This window comes from Neodiprion pinetum, chromosome 3, assembly GCF_021155775.2.
Source record: "Neodiprion pinetum isolate iyNeoPine1 chromosome 3, iyNeoPine1.2, whole genome shotgun sequence".
In the NCBI taxonomy this organism is placed as follows: Eukaryota; Metazoa; Arthropoda; class Insecta; order Hymenoptera; family Diprionidae; genus Neodiprion; species Neodiprion pinetum.
In genome coordinates, this window is record NC_060234.1 from 2588575 (window position 1) to 2610843 (window position 22269).

General features: G+C 37.1%; 1 protein-coding gene across 2 annotated transcripts in view; it reads left to right on the forward strand.

Moving 5' to 3' along the window:
- Window positions 1-22269, forward strand: part of cpx (synaptic transmission protein complexin) — a 244457-nt gene that overhangs the window by 200049 nt on the left and 22139 nt on the right. For both annotated transcript variants that reach the window (XM_069134805.1, XM_046618891.2), the window contains exon 3: window positions 7115-7278. In XM_069134805.1, the coding sequence (XP_068990906.1) occupies window positions 7115-7278 (164 nt within the window). The remainder of the gene's footprint in view (window positions 1-7114; window positions 7279-22269) is intronic.

A 22269-nucleotide genomic window follows, 5' to 3' on the forward strand; every position in this document is an offset into this window, starting at 1 on the left:
TCCGCAGGTGACCGATATTCGTACAAGGAAGAAGGAATGAAATTACATTTTTCAAAAGATTCGCGCAGACGAAATTCAGGATAGTTGAAAATAAAATAGCTGCACGTGATACGGTGAAAATTGAGAATTCTTATAGTCGTAAAATCCGTGTCTAAAAATCTTGCGAGTAATTTGAAAAAGAAATTCGAAATTGTGACGAGGAAGAAATATATGAAACCAGTGAAATCGGAGTGTTTAAGAAAACTGTGGTTAAAAAAACTGATGTACAAATAATTCACAAACGTTTGAAGTACAGAGAGAAAAATGACTGTGAAATTTTGTACTACTGCGGAATTTCCGGTTTATTTCTCTTCTTTCTCTCTCACTCTCTCTCTCTCTCTCTCCCATATCTGCAGCAATTCATGAATGATACAATGGGATATTCCCCATAGTCTGCGAACAATGGGGTGCAGCAGAAGACAGTGTATGTATATATATATGTATGTATATATATATATATACATGGTGGTACATGGTGGAGAAATGAAAGCTGCAGTACGCAGACAAGGCAGATTGGCGCTAAAACACTCTTTAAAAGTATACGTATAGTTGGGTACGTAACCTAACTACAATATAAAGTGGAAAGTCTGTAAACGTGACGAATAAACTGGGCTAGAAATGGACCGTGTATTTTTTTTTTTTTTTTTCTTATCATCTTTCAACGTCATTCGTCGTCGTTATTTCCCTTCACTTCTCGTTCTAATTTTATATTACGAACGTTTTATTTTCACGGTTTGTCCGCTTTCGCTGTTTCTCTCATGGTTTTCGAGTTTTTAGTTTCTTTTCTCTTCTTCCAATCCCCCCCCCCCCCCCCCCCGTGGCTCGTTTATCCAAACCGCGACAGATTTCGATGGTTAGATTAATTGTTCGTAGTTGTTTCTTGTAACATGAAAAACAATAAATTTTATTCTTGTATTTCAATACCTTTTACCTGTATTCTTCGGGTGATGAAATTTTTCACTTATCTAACAAGATCGGTTATCGACACGCCATTTTTCTTTTATCTGTGTTCTTTTTTTTCTCTCTCTCACACAATGCATCACAGTCGAAATGAAGTATTTTTAAATGAAAATTGTTTACTTTTCTACGTACATGTTCCACATTATTGAAATGATTTCCTGCTACGTTTCTTCTTCTTTTTTGAAATTGTTTGCTAGAATTTTAGCCACGAATCGTCGTTCAACGATTCCAATGACTCATGATTTTTCCAACCGCATGATGCTTGTTTGAAAATTCTTCGTTCTCCCGTTTCTTTTACTTTTTTTCAATTTTCACTCACTTCGTAGTTTTTTTTTTTTTTCTTCTTTTTTTTTTCTTCTTTTTCTTCTGCTCATCATGCCGCCTACAATGTGATTTCTTTTGTTCAGATCCGGACTAAAAATTTGCTATGTACACGGAAAAAAAAAAGAAGAAATAATAATAACAATATTGATAAGAAGCTTCTCGCGTCTCGTCGATACAAATCTTATTGTATCCATTTATCCGACTTCATCCAATCCCCCCTTTTTTTTTTCTTCTTCTTCTTTTCTTCTTTCCGCATTCCTTCGAAGTCGCAGTTTCACATCCCGGTGTTATGTTTTCACGAGCTTTTTTCCCACATCACGTACACCTGTAGTTACATGTATACATGTATACACGTATCCTCTGATCGGACAGTCGGGCTTTTAAACTCGTATCAAGATACCGTAGACGTAAGAGATGCCTTGTCAATTTCGTTTGAAATCGCAAAGCGAAAAGCCGAAAAAGAGAGACACGGTCTCGATACGAAGGTGACGGCGAAGACGGCTTACCCAACCGTACACAGAGACGCTTTTCGTAGCCTTCGTGAAACTCTCGTCCTTTTCCTCTACGGATATGTTTGCGCGTGTGCAAAATACACACACGGAGGCGGTGGGAAGAATGCGACTAGCGAATTCCACCTTTATACACCAAGGCTCCCAGCATCCCTTTTACCTCTTTCCTCTTTAACCCGCGGGGAATTTGCGGCGGCGAAAATACTCTCGTGAAATTTTTCTTTTCTTTTTTTTTATTTTTATTTTCTTTTTCTCTTAACCTCAGCGTATCTTTTTCAGAGCTCAAAGTTATGTGTATAAAAGTGGTATATATATACATATATATATATATATATATATATATATACGCGTATCGTATTACAGACTTCACACTAGGCGAGTTTGTTTGTTAAATCATTGAGAACTTGTAAATTGATTAAAACGAGTACCTAGTATACGGTAATGAATTTTATATCGTTACAATTATATTAAAACCAGAGCAAAAGTTTTTCGAATTTAAATTAACCTTCGTTTCTTCGAATTAAACGGGTAATAATATTGTTCCTAATCCCTGTTGGTAATAAATAATCGATTTTGTTTCAACAATTTATCTTGTGAGACATAATTCATATCCGCAGATATTTAGTTCAGACGGGTCCTCCCATGTTTTGCAAAAAAAAAAAAGAAAAAAGAAGAAAGAACAACGCATTAAGTCGCCAAAAATATCGGCAAAAAATATTTCATTCCGTTTCTCGTCGACGCGAAGAATTTTTGTATTAACGATGTTTTTTTCCACGACTGACTTGTGTTGAGATGTAAATTAGTTGGAAAATAGGGCAACTTTTTAACAATCGGTGAATAAGAAAAATCTGAAATAATTCAGGGAATTGCTTTTTACACCCCCAAAATACATTACATCAAAGTTCAAACAAAATCTCGGACATTACGAGGGTTGGTGGCAGGCTTACTTGGCACGGAATGTCCTATATGTAGATACGACATGCTTACACGTACTGTTATTACACGATCGATCTCGGAGCAAATATGTGTTTCCGGTTTTCGCGCTTGCGCGCTTCACGACGTAGACCAAAAATTGCCGATCCAAATTTCGAGCATCGTTCGTCAGTTGTTGTCAGAACGAACTCCGAGATGGACGAAAGTTTGTTCGATTCGTGTTGCGCGTTTCGTGTCACGTGACGTGAATTGTTGTTGTTGTCGTTTGTACGTTAAGTGACACTATCTTTGAACGAGTTTCTGGATAATCACTATTTGCTGTTGAGAGATGAGGTAATCAGGAAAATTGCTGTTTAGTTATTGTTACTATTTCGCATTTCTCTTCTATATATTTTATCTCACCGAATTTTTTCCCCTTTTTTCTATTCTTCTTTGCTCTTTGAATCTATTTTATTTTCTCATTGTTTGTACACAGTTTCACGTATGACAATTACAATTAAATTCACATTGCAATTGTTATTTTACGGAATTTAAAAGCTGTGAGGAATTTACCACTCGAACGTGTAATTATCAGACGATTTGTGTGTTTCTTTGTTCTTCTCTCTATTTCTTGTTTTAAATCTTAAATTTGATTTCTGTCGTTAACCAGCTCATTTTTTTCGGTTATCACCTGATCGTTCATACTAACGACTCATTTCGTTGTTATCACACGATCGTGCAAGTTAAAATTTTAGTGAAAATCTACACATTGCGGTTAATGAAACGAGAAAAATTTGAAATCCAATCCGATTAGGACGCAGATAAAAAAAAAAAGAAAAAAAAAAGAACCCTCTCAAGTATCGAAAGAAGAATACGTCGATTAAAAATCCTCGAGTCTGGTATTCAACAACAAAATCTCGTTTGAAAATAATACCGTTTAATTAGCTCGCGTCAAATTTTACCAAAAAAATCATTTCGCAATAGATTATTCAACAACAAAAAAAAAAAAAAAAACAGCAAATTTCTACAAACCGTATTCGTTATAAATTTCAAACAGATGTTTCACTTTCCGCAAAAGTAAGGAACGAAACAATATACGTATATGGGTGAAAATAAAAAAAAGAATTATAGGCGAATTGAACGATATGGTAATTTGGCGAGAGAGCGTTTGAATCGGGGTAATACGCAGAGTTTGAAATATGATATTTGCGGAAGAGGGTGTGAAAACCTCGGAGAGAGATTTTTATCTCGGCCCTTCGAACCTCCCTCTCTTCTCCTCTTCTCTAGGACTTGGCTGCGGTTCCCCGTGACAAATTCGTGAAAATTCAAATCCCTTCTCCCCTCCCCCTCCCCTTTTCTCCCTAATCCGCAAACAATGTAGTTCCAAGTTGATATCACTTAGCATAGCCAGCCCGAGAGCCGTTCCTGAATCTCACCGAGTTTCCTGGAAAGTCCTTCTCCGCTGCCTGGTCGAGAGTCGGACGGGGGTTTCAGGGGTGCAAAAAGGCACTTAGGGAAATTACCGGATCATCTCCGCAAACGGAATCCTCCTCTTTCACTCACACAGCTATATTATCTCGAGAACCTGACAAGTTTATACGTCGTCGTTCCGAATGTGTTCAGGTCCTGCCGAATTCGCACTGACAATGGGATTGAGAAAAGTATCCGTCACTCTTGTTGTTGACGCGCAACGTTGCCGGGAAATTTTTTAAAAATTTTATTTCCATTTGAAAAGAACTATTATAGTTGGTGACGTTTGCCGTAACTTGAAATATCAGTTTTTGAGTTGGGGTAGAAATATGGAAGGGTTAAATAATAAAACAGTCGTAATGTGGAATTTTTAAAGAAGCGGAAATTTGATTTGTAGAATTTAAATATTTCATTTCTATATTTTTTTTTTTTTTTTTTTTTAATCTAATTTTGTTTTCTCTTCTCATTTAATCCTTCCTGCGTGACGTAAAACTGTGCAACTCTTGCCCTACTTTTTTCCACCCCTCTTTCCTTCATTTTCTTGTTTTTATTCTTCATTCATTTTTTATTTTTTTTTTTTTTTTTTTTCTTTGTAATATAATCACTCGAAGATGAAATCGCTGCGGCTTAGGGTCTTTGATACGACAAATCGCAAACGACGATCTTGTACTTATTATTTTAACCTGCCTGCCTGTAACACACCCTCAGTCCCTATCAAATATAAATACAAGTTGTGCCGACGTGGAGGAAAATTATATATTCACGTATGCAAATGGGACAGGTTGCAATATTTTTCTGTTTGCCAAGAAACGTCAAGCATATTGCTAGATCAATCCTCCGATGATAAGTAGGATTTATTTATTAAAGACATGTTTTTTTTTTTCTTTTATTCACCACTCTTTCTTCCTTAGCTTTTAACAAATCAAATTTTATTGTATGAAGCGGAGAAAAAAATTACTGAAACGCATACGGACGACAAATAGCGCGTATAAAAAAGAAAAATAAAAATAAGTATACGGGTCAACTATATCGGTATACATTGCAAGGAACAAATTCTGGAGCGCAAGTAATTGGAAAGAAGAAAAATCAAAATACACGTACGCATATATATATGTTTCCGTGACATATTTTCTGCGGCTGAGATTTTCGCGATTACAAGAAAGTGCTAGCCGGCCAGCCTATCCTGGACAAAGGAATACCTACTCTCAACCCGGCCTGAAAACATTCGAGTTGAGCTTAGAGAGAAAGAGAGATAGAGAGAGAGAGGGAGGGAGGGGAAAAATGTTTCCCTTAACGAATAAAGAGAAGAAGAAAAAGGTAGACAATAAAGACTGAGACGAAGACGAGGAGGGGGTGAAAAAAAGAGGAAACATTTTCCACCCGCAAAACGTTCACGGAATTTAAATGATTCACAAAACCGCCACCACCGTGTCACCCTCCACCCCCTACTCCTACCCCTCTTTCTCCTTGTCCTTCTCCTCCTACTTCTTCTTTTCCCGCGTATGTAGGCCAAGCACTTCTGCAACGTGGCATGGGGGACACCTTCGCCCCTTGTCTACCCTCAGCAAAGATCATTACGGCGGGTCCCAACGCGGAAAGTTTTAAAGAGAGAACCTCGCTGCTTGCGAAAATATTCAGGAAAGAGGAGGAAAGAATATTTTGTACTTTAAATTCGATTAATTAATTAATTAGTTAATTAATTTATCAGTCGGTTAGTTGGTTAGTTGAGGAGGTATACAAACCTGGTGCTGGATACAGATTCTCATATATGTAAACCTTTTTCAAGAATTTAAGCCGAACATTCTAGAAAAAGGTTTGCGTCTTGGCTAAATGTCGGTAAGTGTCGGTATGGAAATCTGTATCCAAAAATGACTTTGTATAGTTGCTTGGTTATTCACTTCTTTCTTGTTTCGAAAAGCTTTAGTTTTCAAGACTGTTGCGGATCAGTAGGTATATCTATACTCATTTTAGAGACCAGTTTTAGCTACTTGGATTGCACCTGGCACTCAGCTACGTTTATCAGAAAGTTTCTAACGGCGCTAACGACAAAAGCCACCGGTCATAACCGATCCTACATCTTACCCTCGGCTCTGTCTTTTATGTATATAATACACACGCACACGTACACACACGACACGCACTCTTCGCTTACTTCCAAACTTTTATACGGAATTTAAACTTTAATTCCGTCAAAAGCTTACCCCGGCGATTTTCTCATTTTTGATGTTGTAATTTTCCTTCTTTTTGTTTTTTAATACCTTCTTACTACTTTTTTTCATTCAACTAACTCAGGCATTCAGTCAAGATAAAATACAAAAAGCAAATGAAATTATGTGGATCAGGGTTTGAGCAGTGTAAATAAAGTGACTCTTGACTAAATTTTCATAAGATCAGTAGCTTAATAACGATGGAAATGAATTGTACAACTGTAATCGACGAAATTTGATAGAGATGTAATTTTTATATCAAGCCGAGATTCTTACAATCAAATAAACAACTTCATTGACTTTGAGTTTCAACTTTTGGAACTTTGTTTCGTTCTTTGTTTATCCCTGATAAACAAAATACGCAGAAACTCGTACAAAATTTGTTCAGCCCGTAAACCGATGTCTGTCATTGGTCTGTTTTAATGTCGAAAGGAAAAATGAATAAATAAGCCTAGAAATCTGAGGATTTTAGCGTTGCAGTAGAAATGGTCAGTATACGGTCAGACAGACCGCGCGGTGAAATATTCGCTAATATTCTATGTTAACGGAAAGCGTTTGACGAAACTTCCGCTTTCTTTTGTCCCATCTTTTAAATTTCTGTAAAGCGTTCAGTCATCTCCTCGTTTCTCCACTTTATTCCCTTTTTTAACGCCTTAATTTATCCTCCTTATCTCTATGTGTGTAAAACAACAGGCGCGGTTGGCAGTGATGGAGGCGACGAAGATGACAAGGAGAAGGAAGAGGAAGCAGAGAGGGAACGACAGGAGGCTATCAGGGAAGCCGAGGAACGACGGAAGGAGAAACACCGCAAAATGGAAGAGGAGCGCGAAAAAATGCGGCAAGAAATCAGAGACAAGGTAAGAATTATATTATACGCGGTTTAATATCATCCAAGATTTTTCTCCTTATCGTATTTTTATCAATTATCGAAACCCCGAAATTCGTTCTCTTCGCTCCTTTTCATATCTTCCCGCTGTTTCTCTCGCATTTTCAGCTCAATTGTACCAAAATTGTACGTATTGCACAGGTACATAGAACGCAGTTGACAATGAATAATGTGAATAATTCATCATATTCCTGCAATTGTCCGAAAATACCGTCAGAACGTTATTACAATTAATAATATTATTGTTACTATCACTTTTATTATTATTATCATCATTGTAATAATTACCGTTGCAAGCACGTGTGTCGAATTTAAAATCCTTCTTCTTCTTTTTTTTTTTTTGTCGCTCCCGTTTCGCTCGCTAAATATTTCATTCTCGTTTTTCTTTCTTTATATCTTTGTTAATATTTTCTTTTATATCTTTCGTCTCGTTGAATTATTACATTCGGCGGGGAAAAATTATAATCTCCTAAAAAGCGCACATGCATATAAATGGGAAACGCGAAAGAGGATGGGAATTATTTCGCGAATAATATGGCGACGATATATATATATATATATATATATATATACGTAATGTATATTTATACATTTTTCATTATGATTTTCCTGCATTTTTCCCGACTCTAAATAACCGTGCCCAGAAAAAGGAAAAGATAAGAAAACCACTATAAATGGCAATTACAAAAGCTGCATGCAGATATTATATTCGCGAAAATATGTGACTTGCGAATTTTATCACCAACAATTTCAGACTTCCAGGTCGGAGTTAAACGTGTTTGAGAAATTCGTTTTCCACGTTAACTCAATTTGCGTAAATTCGATTATACAGATTACCAATGTTGTTTCATATATTTCTATGTCGAAATTTTACGTCTCCGTTGAAATGTTACACGCGAATTGATATTGATGAAGTTCTTGCCGAAAAATTGCCAGAAAAAAAAAAATAAATAATAACGATGATCAGATAATTCAAATAGTAGCTCGAACGATTTATAAAATGGATAAAACGGAACAGTGGAAAAAGAAACATGATAATAGATGCAAGAAAATGATTCGTGAGATTTTTCGCACGTGACCTTTTATTTTCCGCGCAAACAAACTGCGAGAACTGTAAATTGTAGAGTTTCGTCACTCTGACCTGTATAATAAAATAATATGTACGTCGAGATTGAAATTCAATGTGCAAACATTTCAGTGGAAAATGAATTATTATCAATTCACGAAGCACAGCGACGAGTTTGTTTGTTTGTTTTTTTTTTTTTTTTTTTAATGGAAAATAAATATTTTTATCAGCGTCGTTTGCCGAACTCGAAACTAGGTCGCTCCAATTTTTATATTTTTGTTTTCTTATTTTCGTTCTTCGATATTATAGGAGATTGGTGTGTAATTTAGAATTATGCAAAAATTATAAAAATCTTTGCGAAATCAAATTCGTCGAGCTTTAAATTTGACTTCGTCTTCGAAGCTGTTCCGGCTTCGTATTTCACAGAATTTTGAATATCACGGATGGCTGGACTAGACGAGAGAAAAATTTTCCCTCGGCGCGTATATATTTCGAGACGAGAAACGGGCGGCTCTGCAAACTCGCCTAGCTACTGTAATATACATGTCTCTTTAACGGATTTCACTGCAATATGCAGGATTTCCAAGGTCTGACGCGAATCCGACTGAATTTCATACCGCGAATTAGGAAAGCTGAAAAAAATGAAACAAGTAAAAAAAGAACGTCACTTTACCGCGCATAAATTTTTCACTTTATTTTTATTCGCACGATTGTGAAAAAAGGGTTTCAACCAAACGTGACCCGTATTTTCACTTTCTTCCCTTATTTGCATGCATTTCATTATTCCGTAAACACTGCGTATCGTACGAAAGGGAGTAAAAGAAAAATATTGGGGTAAAAATTTATGGATTTAATATAATGCGCGTTTATTCGTTTGATGTACACAATAAGGATATTTTATATTGTTGCGATAAATTTGCAAACTTTTTGCCAGTTTTTCCCGAATCGGAACGGATATATTTGCTCAATAACAGTTGTGGTAGTTAACGGAACGAAAAAACAAAATATGAATAAATGATTACGAATTGACAGAAATACAATTTTGACGATTTAAATTCTAGTGTCGTCGAATTTTTTCTTTTTTTTAACAAATTCGGTGATTTACGTCTTTGCGATAATTTTTTATACGTGTTCTGTGAGACGTTGAAAAGTTCGAAATTTCAAAACAAAAAAAAAAAAAAAAAAAAATACGTCTTCGAGGAATTTTTGATCTTATGAAAAACAAAGCTCAAACATTGAGATGAATTGTTTTTTTTTTTTTTTGTCGGCATTACGAATCGAGTCAATTATACTGCATCACTAATCAAAGGGTCATTGCGTCGTTGAAAAAATCTGCGGGAACAAGAAAGTAGCGAGCTGTTTGTTAAAAATTTGACCCCAAAGTCACGAAGAAGGGAAGCGAAAGCGCGAGTTTACGAAATAGTAAGCAAAGCTCCGATGTATATACGCGTAATAAGTCAGTCCGGGATCCGTCTAATGTTGGGGCTCAGAGTTAATTAATTCAGTTTAGTGTAGGTTGAAAGGGTTTTGAAAGCGTCTTTGTAACGTTAATTGGCCAAATTCTCTAATCCTTATTGTTATCTTAATCTCAATCTTTATTTATACTCGGGGAATTAGCATTTACCCGAGTCCTTCGCGAGGGCTAAGCACGCGGCTCTCGAAATTTCCCTCCCTTCGTCGCATACGGAACGTCAGCCGAGTTTGAACCACACTCGCCGTAAGCTACGCCGAATGGAATGAAAAAAATCATCGGTGACGAAAGTTTCGATAAAACTCGACGTCGATACGTCGAAATTGTTGTTATTATTATTAATCATTGTTACAAGAGAGCGAACGATTTGTCGGAACGTTTGACAAAGGGGGAAGAGATTACTCAGCGACGCGACTTGCGTTTCGGCGGAAAGTTTTGAACTGTAAGATTCGTATTATAAAAAACGAATAATTCGAGTCCAACGACTAATTTACGAGACAATCCGCTAATTATCGCGGTAGTTGTTGAAAGGAGAGAAGAAGCAGGAAAGAAGAGGAACCAAGCTCGATACTTGAATGAAGAAATTTGCGTAATCCCGACTGATTCGAATAGGAAGACGATAATTAGACGTCAGATTCTGTCTACCGTCGTTCCTCTCTCTCGAGTTTCACTCTATTAAATATTCATAAGAGACAATCGGTACAATTACATTATACTATATCACTCGGCGAGAGTTGTTTAATTCGCCTTTCGTTCGAATGAAAATCTCATATTCCACTTCGTAGCACACGCATACACACGTGTACACATACCTACATGTACCTATATGTATATAACCAGTCTCAATTTCTCCTGGGATATTTCGCCGCATTTGAAAACTTGCCGGATTTCTTTCTCAAAAAGTTTAATCCATTCGCTATCCTCGATTTCCTCCCCTTCTCCCTTCATATGCCTATATATATATATATGTATATATTCACAAACATACACCGGGTGTTCAGATTTTAACCAAAATTTGCAAGTTTGCCACTTGCTTTGATGTTGGGAAATATTTTTTTGCCAACTTGCCAATTTCGTGCTAATTCGCAAAGAATTATTTTTCGCCAACTTGCGACTCGTTTACGCATTTGCAAGTTTTTGTTTGTTTTTGTGAAATTGATAGAAGAGGCAGAGAAAAAAAATAAATAAATAAAAAATGGCGTCGCAAGAACGGAAGATGGAGAAAAATTGGCGGCGGCCGTATTTTGCGAATCGAGAATTATTGCTACGGGGGTTGAATCGATGCGTTATAGAAGCTACGTGCAAGCGTCGAGTGATGTTTTACATAGGGGTTGGATTAAAACTGTCAGTAGTATTAAGCGGCGGGGGGTTTTTGTCGAGTGACAGGGGGCGGTCTTTGCGGTTGCGGATAAAATGGGAATTTGACCCAGATATGAGCGAAACGGTAGGAGCCGAGTTTTACGTACGACGACGAAGAGGCGAGATGAGAGAGAGAGAGAGAGAGAGAGAGAGAGAGGGAGAGAGAGAGCCGAGTGGATAAGGGGGTGGTGAAAAGTAATGGAAAACAAGAGGGACGGAAGGGGAATCGATGTGTAACGTGAAAATAAGAGACGAACAAAACGCGCACTTTTGCGACACAATGTGCAACGAGTTTTCGCGATATTGAACGGGGAGTGGAAAAAAAACATCTCACACACACATATATATATATACCAGGGTGTTTCAAAAAAAGACGTTTTTTTTTTTTTTCTTATGGTGTCAAAAAACTGATAGTATACCTAAAAACAAAAATTGTGGCACCAATGTGAGCTCTTAATATAAATAGTAAGGTTTGCCTCTATCCGTTTCTTTATTTTCCATTTAAATATCACGGGAAAAGTTTTTTTTTATTTTTGAATTTTTATTACTTTGGAACGGTTCATCGTAACTTCAATCTGAAAAAAGAGATTTGTAGGCAATTTCACGCTCTACAAAACGTCTGTATACTATACGGTATACTATCGATTTTTGGACACCATAAGAAAAAAAAAAAATTGGTCTTTTTTTGAAACACCCTAATATATACACACACACACACACACACACACACACCTACCTATAGACAACTTGTCTATCCATTACACCCGGCACGGAATGTTGAGAAACTTGGAGAAGTCCCGCATTTCGAAGTTCTTAGCCGATCCGAGTGTCGGGCTGATTGATTGATTGCGTTTAAGAAGGATCCGGATTAGGCGTAGGTATCGATAAGTTTGATGTTTTTCAGAAATTCTATGAATAATTTCAGAACATTTATTATACCGAGGCGAGTGGAGTATTCGTGGAATTTGTACGAAAAAAAAAAAAAAAAATTAATAGGATACAGAGTGAGCTTGTGTAAATTTTTCATTATTATTTTTCCCCTCTTCTTCGCCTTATCGTCGAACAATTTTTTCAACACTTTTTATTTCAATGGTGGTTTTGAAAAAAAACAAATGTCGTCTTATATCCTCAACATATAGGTCATGCTGCCGGTATCTTGAAACTGAAAAAGCTCGTTCACAGTTACGTATAGATTCTAAGTGGAGAAATAAATTTCGAATGAAATGAAAAATAGAATACGACAGCTAGGAAATTAACTAGTCTCCGGAGAAAAACCTTCGTATCGATGAAAGGTGAAAAGTTTTTTCCTGTATCGTGTAGAGGTTAAAAGTCAGGGTATTAATTGGACTTCGGTTGAGGGTAATTAAAGCTTTTCCGATTGCTAGCGCTTTGCTGCCGCAGCACGTATCTCGATAATAAAATCGACGCCCGGATTGCAGTTTTCGTTCTATTTCTTCCTCTGTAGGATTTCTGTAAATATAGATACCCGACAGTTTTTACACACACACACACACACACACACACACACACACACACACACACGGATATATATAATATGTATAGACGTAGATAAATGCGGGAGAAATTTTTCTGCTGCACTTCTTTAGACATTTTTCATACTCTGGTTTAAGTTTATTCCAATTAACGACGAAGCTAAGGAACGGATATCGCTTCATCGTCGATCTTCGAATGCCGCTTGAAATTATCCGTCTCCTTCATCTTTTTCTTCGCTTTTTCTATTCTTTGTTTCGAATTTTCACTCATCGATAATCATCGACGGGAAATTAATTGCTAACGGATTTGTTTTTCTGCTAGTTTCTTATTCGTTAACCTTATTTTATTGATCTTTGTCTCTGTCGAATTTAGTTACAAAGAAAAGATGGAAAAACATTGAGGAATGAGGAACGTATGTTAAAAACGAAATCGATACTAATAGCAAGCAATTAAAAGTACATCCAGAAAATTATTTTTCAAAACTTTGCTTTGCTTTGCTTTGAATTAATCGTACCTTGAAAATTGACCTAACAACCAGATTTTAATAACATTCTCGCGTTTCGTTTCTTCAAATTTTGCTATTTCTTTCTTATCGAGTATAAATATATTATTTTTGTAACCTGAATATTGAGTATTTTGAAAACCAAGGTAAAAAAAAAAAATCTATCCGATAACGCGACAATATTTCTAAACTTACCGAGACTGTTAGTTTATTTTCTTATTTATTTATCGCTTGAAATTTGCGGTTTTTTATATTTCTTCTTCTTCAACTTTTGTCCAAGTTTTTATTTTTCCAAATAAACTTAAACTCGGTCAAAGTGTTTCAAAAACAAACTTTTTCACTGTCTGTATATAATATATATATATGTGTGTACCGAACGGCCAATTCGTCCCTAAAAGACTTCGGACGATCTTTCGATCGTAAAATTTAGCTGCCTCTATACAAGATTTCGTAATTCCCCGCCCTTTTCTCTCATCTCTCTCTCTCTCTCTCTCTCTCTCTCTCTCTCTCTCTCTCTTCTTCCTTTCGCAACCTGTCTTTGTCTCTACCGATGAAGAATTTATAATTTATAATTCACTCGTAAGTCCTTTACTGCCGAAATTTGGAGTGGATGAGTCTTATACATACATATATACGCCAGGTGTTATAAAATGGGGTAAAATTGAACGCAAGATTAACCGAGGCGGCGATCCTCGCGTCTTGAGCTCTCTGAAATCCGTCGAAACGGATGCTCGAATTCATTCCGATGCCGGAGGCTTATTTATATACCTACATATATATCGCGCGTAATATGTAACCCGAAGATAAAACGATGAAGAAATAGAAAAAGAAAACTATTCGAAATCGATCAGGAAAAATCGTTAAACGTAACTACGGGTGATGGAAAGTCGTTCGATTCTCACACAGCGACCTGAATTCCTCGGGAAAAAGTAAAACGAAAGCGCAGAAGCGGGAGAAAGTCCTTTACAATGATCCAAAAAACAAAACAAGCCTGCTGCAATCCTGCTGCAAAAGCAGCAATATTATTTCAATATTATATGATCTATTATATATATATATGTGTATGTATAGATGTTTAATTTTTTATCCGCTTGCAAGCGTAGAAAATTTTTAACTTTCATGAAGGTTGGTTAAAATTGAAACTCTGCATAACGCAATGCGTCACGCTGTGACTCTTTTCCTATTTTTGTTTTTTGCTTCGTTTTTTTTTTTCTTATTCGTTACTTTCTCTTTTTTTTTTTCATAGGAGCTACAATTTTTCCGTCTCTCGTTTTAATTCATGCATCTGCACGGCGTACCGTTTTCCTTTTTATTCGCTTTCTCGCGTGTTATATCCATATGCGGCCCGCGTTTTTTGTTTTTTTTTTTTTTTGTTTTTTTTACCTCTTCTCTTTCGCGTGGAAAAATTTAACGCGTGTGTTCGTTATGATATAAAACGCGCGGCGCATGAATCAACGGCGGAGAAACTGCAGGCGGCGTGGGTGAAAAAAAGAAAAAAAAAAATTGGTGTGCAATTTTGAAAAATTACCGAAACCACGTGTCCATGGATTTTAAAATCACATTACGTTCTGGTCACGTTGTTGTTTTCGTTTTGAGACAAAGAAAGATCTTGGTGACGATATCTTGAGGATTTCGAAAATTTTCAACAAGTTTTTAACTTCGAATAACCACTTTTTACAGAGATTTGGCGAGGTATTTTCAACGACGAACATACAGTATTGTTATATTTTACTATACGTATGTATATCGCACACATCGGCACACTGATAAATATGCACGCGCATAATAATCTCACGCCAGATCTCAACTCGTCGTAAGGTTCGAAAAAGGGGATTTTGGATAGTAGGGTGAGTGTTGTGTAAATGGATGGAGAGGGGGGGCAGGTTTAATGAAATATAACACCAGCTACTTTGCGAGTTTAATGAAGGACAATAACTCTTCGGATAACCCAGCGACACCCCCGTCTTGTCGAGTCACCCCCCAAACCCCGATCCCTTCGAACCAAAGCTGATCTAATTTTCATGCAAACAAATTCTTCGTCTCTCTACCTATGCGAGTGTAGTGACATGTACGTGTCACATATATATACACATATACAAGGGTGTGTACAATACCTTCGTGTCTCTAGATGTGAAAGACGCGAGGCGACGCTTTATTCCCGCTTACTCAGAGCTCGCTCTACGCCGTTTTCCGTCCTTTCCCCGACTAATTGCACCTCGTTAGGAACTCGAAGAAACTTAAAATTCACCTCTTCGTCTATCCACGACTCCGCCCTCGGTATTCCGGCTCTCGAACCTCGGTCTACTCCGGTGATTAACAATATTTGCAGACTTTCGACGTCGTGGCGGATATTCAACGCAAGGGAAGTTAACAGAAAGAGGGGGGAGGAGAAATTTTGACGAAAGTGCAGGCGCAAATTTTTTGTCCTTTTCTTAATGTTTTTAATGGACGAAAAGTTATCGAGCGGAAATTTGACGAGAGGTTGTATCGATGTTTGTTTGTTTTTTTTTTTTTTTTTGTCTTTTTCTTTTCCGACGAGACGCTTGTGTATATTGGAAATAAGAAGTCTTCGAGTCGTGAATCGCAGTTTGAAAACCAGTCTTGTTGTAATTCGTTCGAGAATAAGACTCCGAAGAAGGTGCCAAGAAAAAAAAAAAAACAGATCCGCAGACGTGTAATTACGTCTAGCTTTATTGTACCGTTAATAAGAGGTTCCCCTTTATTCGTGCCTGTAATCTTGACGGGGTGGAAGAAAATGTTGAAACTCGATTAAACAGCGGGTGGTATAATTATTATGCAAAAGTGCAGAAAGGAATTGGGCCGAATACGGAGGCTTCGACCCTGATTTACTGCAACGAGACTGATTGCGCGAAATGACCCGGAATATCAGATGGTCGGACCCCGTGCAGAGCCGCACGAAATAACCCGATTTCACCCTATCTGGAATCTGGAATCTGGAATCTGGAATCTGAAAGGGGAGTGGAAAGGGAAGAGCGACCTAGATACCTGGAATTTTTTTTCACCCTTTGTCGTTATTGCCCAGGGATAAATTTGATACATATGTGTACGTGGCGCATAGACGGTAGAGAATTATTGTTGGCTCTAGATAATAGCGGGAAATACTCGGCACGTAGAGGTAATAATAATAAGGGTTGCTAGACGGGGGGTTAAATTGGCTAAACTCGAAATAGCCGGGAATCGGGCACTTGTGTATTCTTTTTTTCTCTCATCCATTTTCCCCGTCCGATTGTAGTTATCTTCTTTTTTTCTTTTTTTTTTTTTTGGTTTTGTTTATTGTTTATTTTCATCCCCTCGAGGAAGTCGGTTTACGATAATGCGATACTTTTCATTCGTTCTTTTACTAAATTGTAGTCATACGTTGAGTATCCGTAAAGTCGTTACTTTCGTAAAATGCGAAGGATCTTTTTCAAAATATGAAAATTGAGAATACTGTGGTTGTTTTAAAAAAAAGAAAAAGAAAAAAGCTCAGATGTAGAATGAATCTACCGTAATTTATGTCCGCTCAGTTGCAGTGAAGAAAGAAAGATAGAAAATATATTGATAAAAGTTTAAATTGGTACCTAATGATGTCGTTTTAATTAGCAGCTCATGGAGTTGCGAAAAAAGAATCGGTACGTCAGTCGAGTATGAAATGAAATGAAATTCTGTGCGTGCATTGCGGATACGTACAGGGTGTCCTAATTTAAAAGACGCGCTACGTTTCCAGTCGACTTGATGGTTCGATTCGAAAATTTCTCCTGCGAAAGTAGCGTGACTCAGAGGGAGGATAAACCAATTATTTTTAAACGGAATCATACTTTTTTGCTTCAACTCGGATATTTTTTATTCGAAAATGTACAACTTTCTCGGGAAATTTTTTAATTCTTTTACCAAAGTGAATAATTAGCGAGATACAAGATAAAATCAATTTCTGCAACAATTTCGTGACAAGGTTGTACATTTTTGTGTAAAGAATATTTGAGTTGAAACGAAAACGTGTGAATTTTATTTTTTTAAAGCTCGTCTATTCTCCACAGCGTTATCAGTTACATGTCAAAATTATTCACTCGACCCCTTTCGAACCGTAAAACTATTTTTCTAGGACACATTTTCCAATTAAACTATTAGGTCGACTGAAAACGTAATGCGTCTTTTAAATTGGGACACCCTGTATATACATATATTATACACTTAAATTTAACTCGGCGCATATGTGTACGTCTAATACACGAGTATATATATATATATACTTACAATCCGTCTATGTACATAAGTGTGCACGATGCGGCTGCAGAAATCGATTATTTATATATATGTAGGTATATTCTTTCCGGGAGTCAGCGATTTATTATGGATATTACGTGGTCGTGCCCTCAATTGGAAATCAATTGAATGGTTTATATTTAGAGAGAAGGTCGGGTTACTTTCGAGAAAAATAAAATCTTACCTCACCTCGTTCCGATTGCGTTGTATTGTAATTGGAAAAATCGCGACGCAATCTTCGCGGTTTTGATTGAACTTTGTACATTTTAATAATACTTCCTTGTTTTTTTTTTTTTTTCTTTTTTCATCTTTGTATCGTACTTTACAAAGAAAAAAAATATTAGGAAAAATTCGAGGATTTAAAATATTACAAACTCAAGTCTTTGATCGGCTTTGATACGAAGCGTGTCAAGTTTTGAAATCTCGAGAACTTGAATGTCGCAAAAAAAATTATTCAACGTCTTAGAATCAGAGAATTTCAAATCCTGAACGTACAGGATCGTCGAGAATCTCTCTGAAATTTTTTGTTTCAAATTAATAAATAAAGCGAGTAGTATGAAAAAGGAAAAAAAGCGACCCCGTTAAAAATCTAGACGCCAGTATGATCTTCGGTTATAGATATACGTTGGTAATATTCAGAAATGTGCACTGCGCGAATATTTACGATCATATTATACCGGAATACACACTGAATAATAAATTTTCAACTTTTCCTTCCCTCCGTTTTTTCGTTGACTCAAGTGGAACGGTTATACCTAGTTTAAAAAGTTTCGAGCTCGTAGATTTAGAGGGAGAGAGAAAGAGAGGGAGAAACAGGGTGGTCTGCGAACTATGCAATAAAACTGCAGGACTCTACTATCCAGCATGTGAATAATTCTCGGCGGTAAAACTGAACCCCGTATGAAACTTGGGAGGTTGAAATGAAAACGAGAACACACTTCGATAAAAATCTAGACGCATAACCTGCGGTGCACGATCGAAGCTGAAAACAACGTTTGGCACACCAAAATTGCATAATTTTCTTGAATCGCGAAATCTTGTTTTAATTTTTTCTTTTTATTATTGCGCTTACTTCAGAAAGTCAGCGTTTCTTTGCCATAGAATATCACAGTTTGTTTCAATTCGTCAACTGTTTACGAATATCATATTACATGAACACTCGTGATATGTAGGAATTAATATATATCGTATAGTATTTATTTGTATATTTTATATCGAATTTACCTTCTATTCATATACACAAGTATTTCGCGTCGAGAATTCATACGATTTATTTATAATTCTCACGCGACACGCAATCGAATAATTCGTTTTAACCGCAAGACGGAATTTCCGTACGTACGACAATAGTCGATAAGATACTTTCCGATTGCGGAACAAATGGCGAAGCAAATTTTTCTCCCACGCTATAAGGAATTTTTCGCAACGATCGAAATGTGGATATTAATTTTTGAACCAAATCGATCGATACCTTTTTATAAGAGCTTCTGATGACCGAAACTCGTTAGACAGTGATGAATTATTTTCTAGTCTCTTCCATTTTCTTCTACTTAATTCCACGATCGATGAAAATGAACTTGAACAAGGACGAAAAGGAACGGCATAAATTAAAACGTGAAAAATAGAAAAGAATCAACGTATATTTTTATACGAGACGAAGACGAAGATGAGAGAGATGGGTCTAATTTAAAGGTCTAGTGACGTCACTTCATATCGGTCAATCCAATATCTGAAATGCAATATGCATACAAGTAAAACCATCTTTCTAGGTATCTACGTACCAGATATCTAACTAACGATTGAACGATTGAACGCGCGTGCACTAAAATTCTAAAACGAAAGCAATTGTTTTGTCAGGTTGACCAACCGCGATGTATGTAACCTAAAAAAACTTTGACAACTGTCCGTGGCAGCTGTGCTCAACTTCGGTCATTCTCCGATTAATAATTTTTACAAATAAAAACAATTGTAATCTTGCGATTCGATCTTCAAAAACAATTCCAACGACCAAAATGTTTCATCTATCACAGATGCCGTTAATATTTGTCGCAGTGATCGATCAACATTGGCAATTGCCGAGCAATGGATGTCAAAATTTTTGAGGTTATATACGTCACGGCGACATGTCATCTCAACTTTTGGACAGTTGGTCAACATGAAAAAACGACTGCTTTTGCGCCAAAATTCAAGCGATTGCGCTCAATGCGGCGCAACGGCGTACCAATTTAACAGTAAGCCGAAAAGCTCCAACTTTGTACAATGTTATTATACGAGTACAGCTGGTACGAATACTTGTACATACGTATATGTAGGTACGTAATATGTACAACGGGGATCCAGAATCGCGGTAGTATGTATTACAATACGTACGTACTACGTGGTCATTTATTTTAACGAAGAAAATCCCTAGCCCGAGGGAATTCAGTGAGCTTAAATCGTATTTTCTTATACTCTTGATTCATTATTATCGTGATTTTTTTTTTTTTTTTTTTCCTCTGATCCCCGCAGACGCTATTAATAATCCTCTCGCCGAATTCCTCTGTCGTATCGCAGAGCGATCTGAATTATGGAGAACGAGCCAAAATTGGAATGAAAAAAAATTAGCTCAACAAAAGATACGATTTTTAAAAAAAAACGGTGGCGTAAATTTGATCGTAGATTATACATGCACGGAGGACATTTTGAATACAGCAATTTGTCCATTTCTGTTTAACGAGCCAGAAACAGCTCAGCAAAAACTCACATCAATCAGCTAAAATTAATCCGGGTCAATTTCATTGGAGTATGCCGTGTACACATTCATATATTATACACATATTGGTACAATGCGCAATGGTTGGTATTCACCACGTACCTATACACACACAGGCAATATATATACAACGATTACTCTGCAGTTTGGCTAATTATTCACGGATAACGTGCAGACATGTCGACAAATTTCCTACACACGCATTAAAACATACAAACTCCTGCCTAACCCAAAAACTAGGTCAAATATGTAACGATTTATTGGATACAAATCTTCTGAAATCGAACAGTTTCAAATTTACATATCATCTGGTCAATAATTCACCTAACGAATGTATCAAATTAGATTTATATCGCAAGTTTTTTTTTTTTGTGAAAAAAAAAACAACCGAAGTTGTGTATATAGTGTTCAAAATGCATCTTCGGTTGCCTGTCTGCTGGCGTTGTGCGTCAAGTTTTACGGAAAACGAGAACTAAACTCGCTGTTAAACAGGAAGAAAAAGAAAAAGAAGAAAAACAGGTGTTGGCATAAGATTGTATTTTTCATGAAAATTGTAATGCCCAGTTGCCAACCGGCAAGCCGGCCCTCCCGGTTAGAATTGGGCATTAAATCGTGGAATTAAGGGGTGGGTATAAAGAGGGCCGCGAATCAATTTGTAGGGGTTTAATCCCTCGACGGTTGTTTGTTACGTGAATCTGGTTTCAGGTGGCTGGCTGTGTTGAGCCATAGACATATATATATATATATATGTATATATACACACACAGATTCGTATATCGAGTTCTGGAACACCTTGTATATTAGGTTAACAGAACGTCGTTCTCGCACGACAGGCTCAAACTGTGATAATCGTGATGTAGGATCGCTTAGCGTCCGTTGTCACGCGATTCATGATTACGCCCTTCTCTCTCAGCAGCGGCCCTTAGGCTCGATACGAGAACATATAACTCACGGATATACATCTCGGGATTCTAGAGGGATGAAGAGTGTAATTATTTTATCGCGGTATGCTAAAGTAAAAATAACCCCGCCTTATCTGTGGGGGCAAAAGTTATTCATTTGTTACTCGTTCATTAATTTCCGCATTTTTTCCCTCTCTTTCTCTCTGTATCTATCTTTCTCTCTCTCTCTCTCTCTTTCCACCGGAAGGGAGCCTCTTATTGTTCGAGAAAAACGAGAGATAAAATTTCCTCTGATTTTATTACATGTACCAACCTGGATATTTTTTCCATCCCCCCTACCGCAACTCGTAATTCTTCTCTTTTTACATATATATATATATATATATATATATATATATATATATATATATATATATATTTTCTCGTTCTAATCTTCTTCTTCATCCTCTTATCATTATTACTAATATTATTATTATTATTATTGGTATACTTTGTACAAGATGAGTTTCGGTGGCTTCGGTCTCTTGTTTGAATATAACGAGCGATTCGACAAATTCGCAACGTATATATCACGTAACGTCATTTGTCATGATCGGAGGATACATTATCTTGTACGAGAGCTTTTCTCGTGTCGTCATTTACCCTTCGCTGATCGTTGCGAGCTTACAAGACTAAATCGAAGACCCGATAAGCCGCGGGGAAGAAATATCGACAGACTCGATCCTCTCCCGGCGGAAATTTATACCCAACGTCACACTTTCAAAATAAACCACGTTTTCATCCTCCCGCGATACGAACGCCTCGAAACGAAAACCTGACAGGTTGCACGAACTTATCCGGGGTCTAACATCGGCGCAGTTTGTCGAAATCGATCAGCTGATCGCCGAGGCCGACGCCATGTTTGAACGATCCCCTGAACGTATTCACCTTTCAGCGGGCAAATATGCAAGCCCACATTTTCCGCGCCAGGTTGTACCTGCGCCGATAAATTCGGTCACGAATTTGCAACACTAGGTTTCGACTTGAGCTAGTTTTGACGTCAAGCTGCGATCGAGAAAATCCGTTTCGTGATTCCCGGCTGTAAAAGTAAGAATATAAATTTGGCGGGGAGGTTACGGCACGGATCCGTTGCTCCAGATTTGGATCACGCATC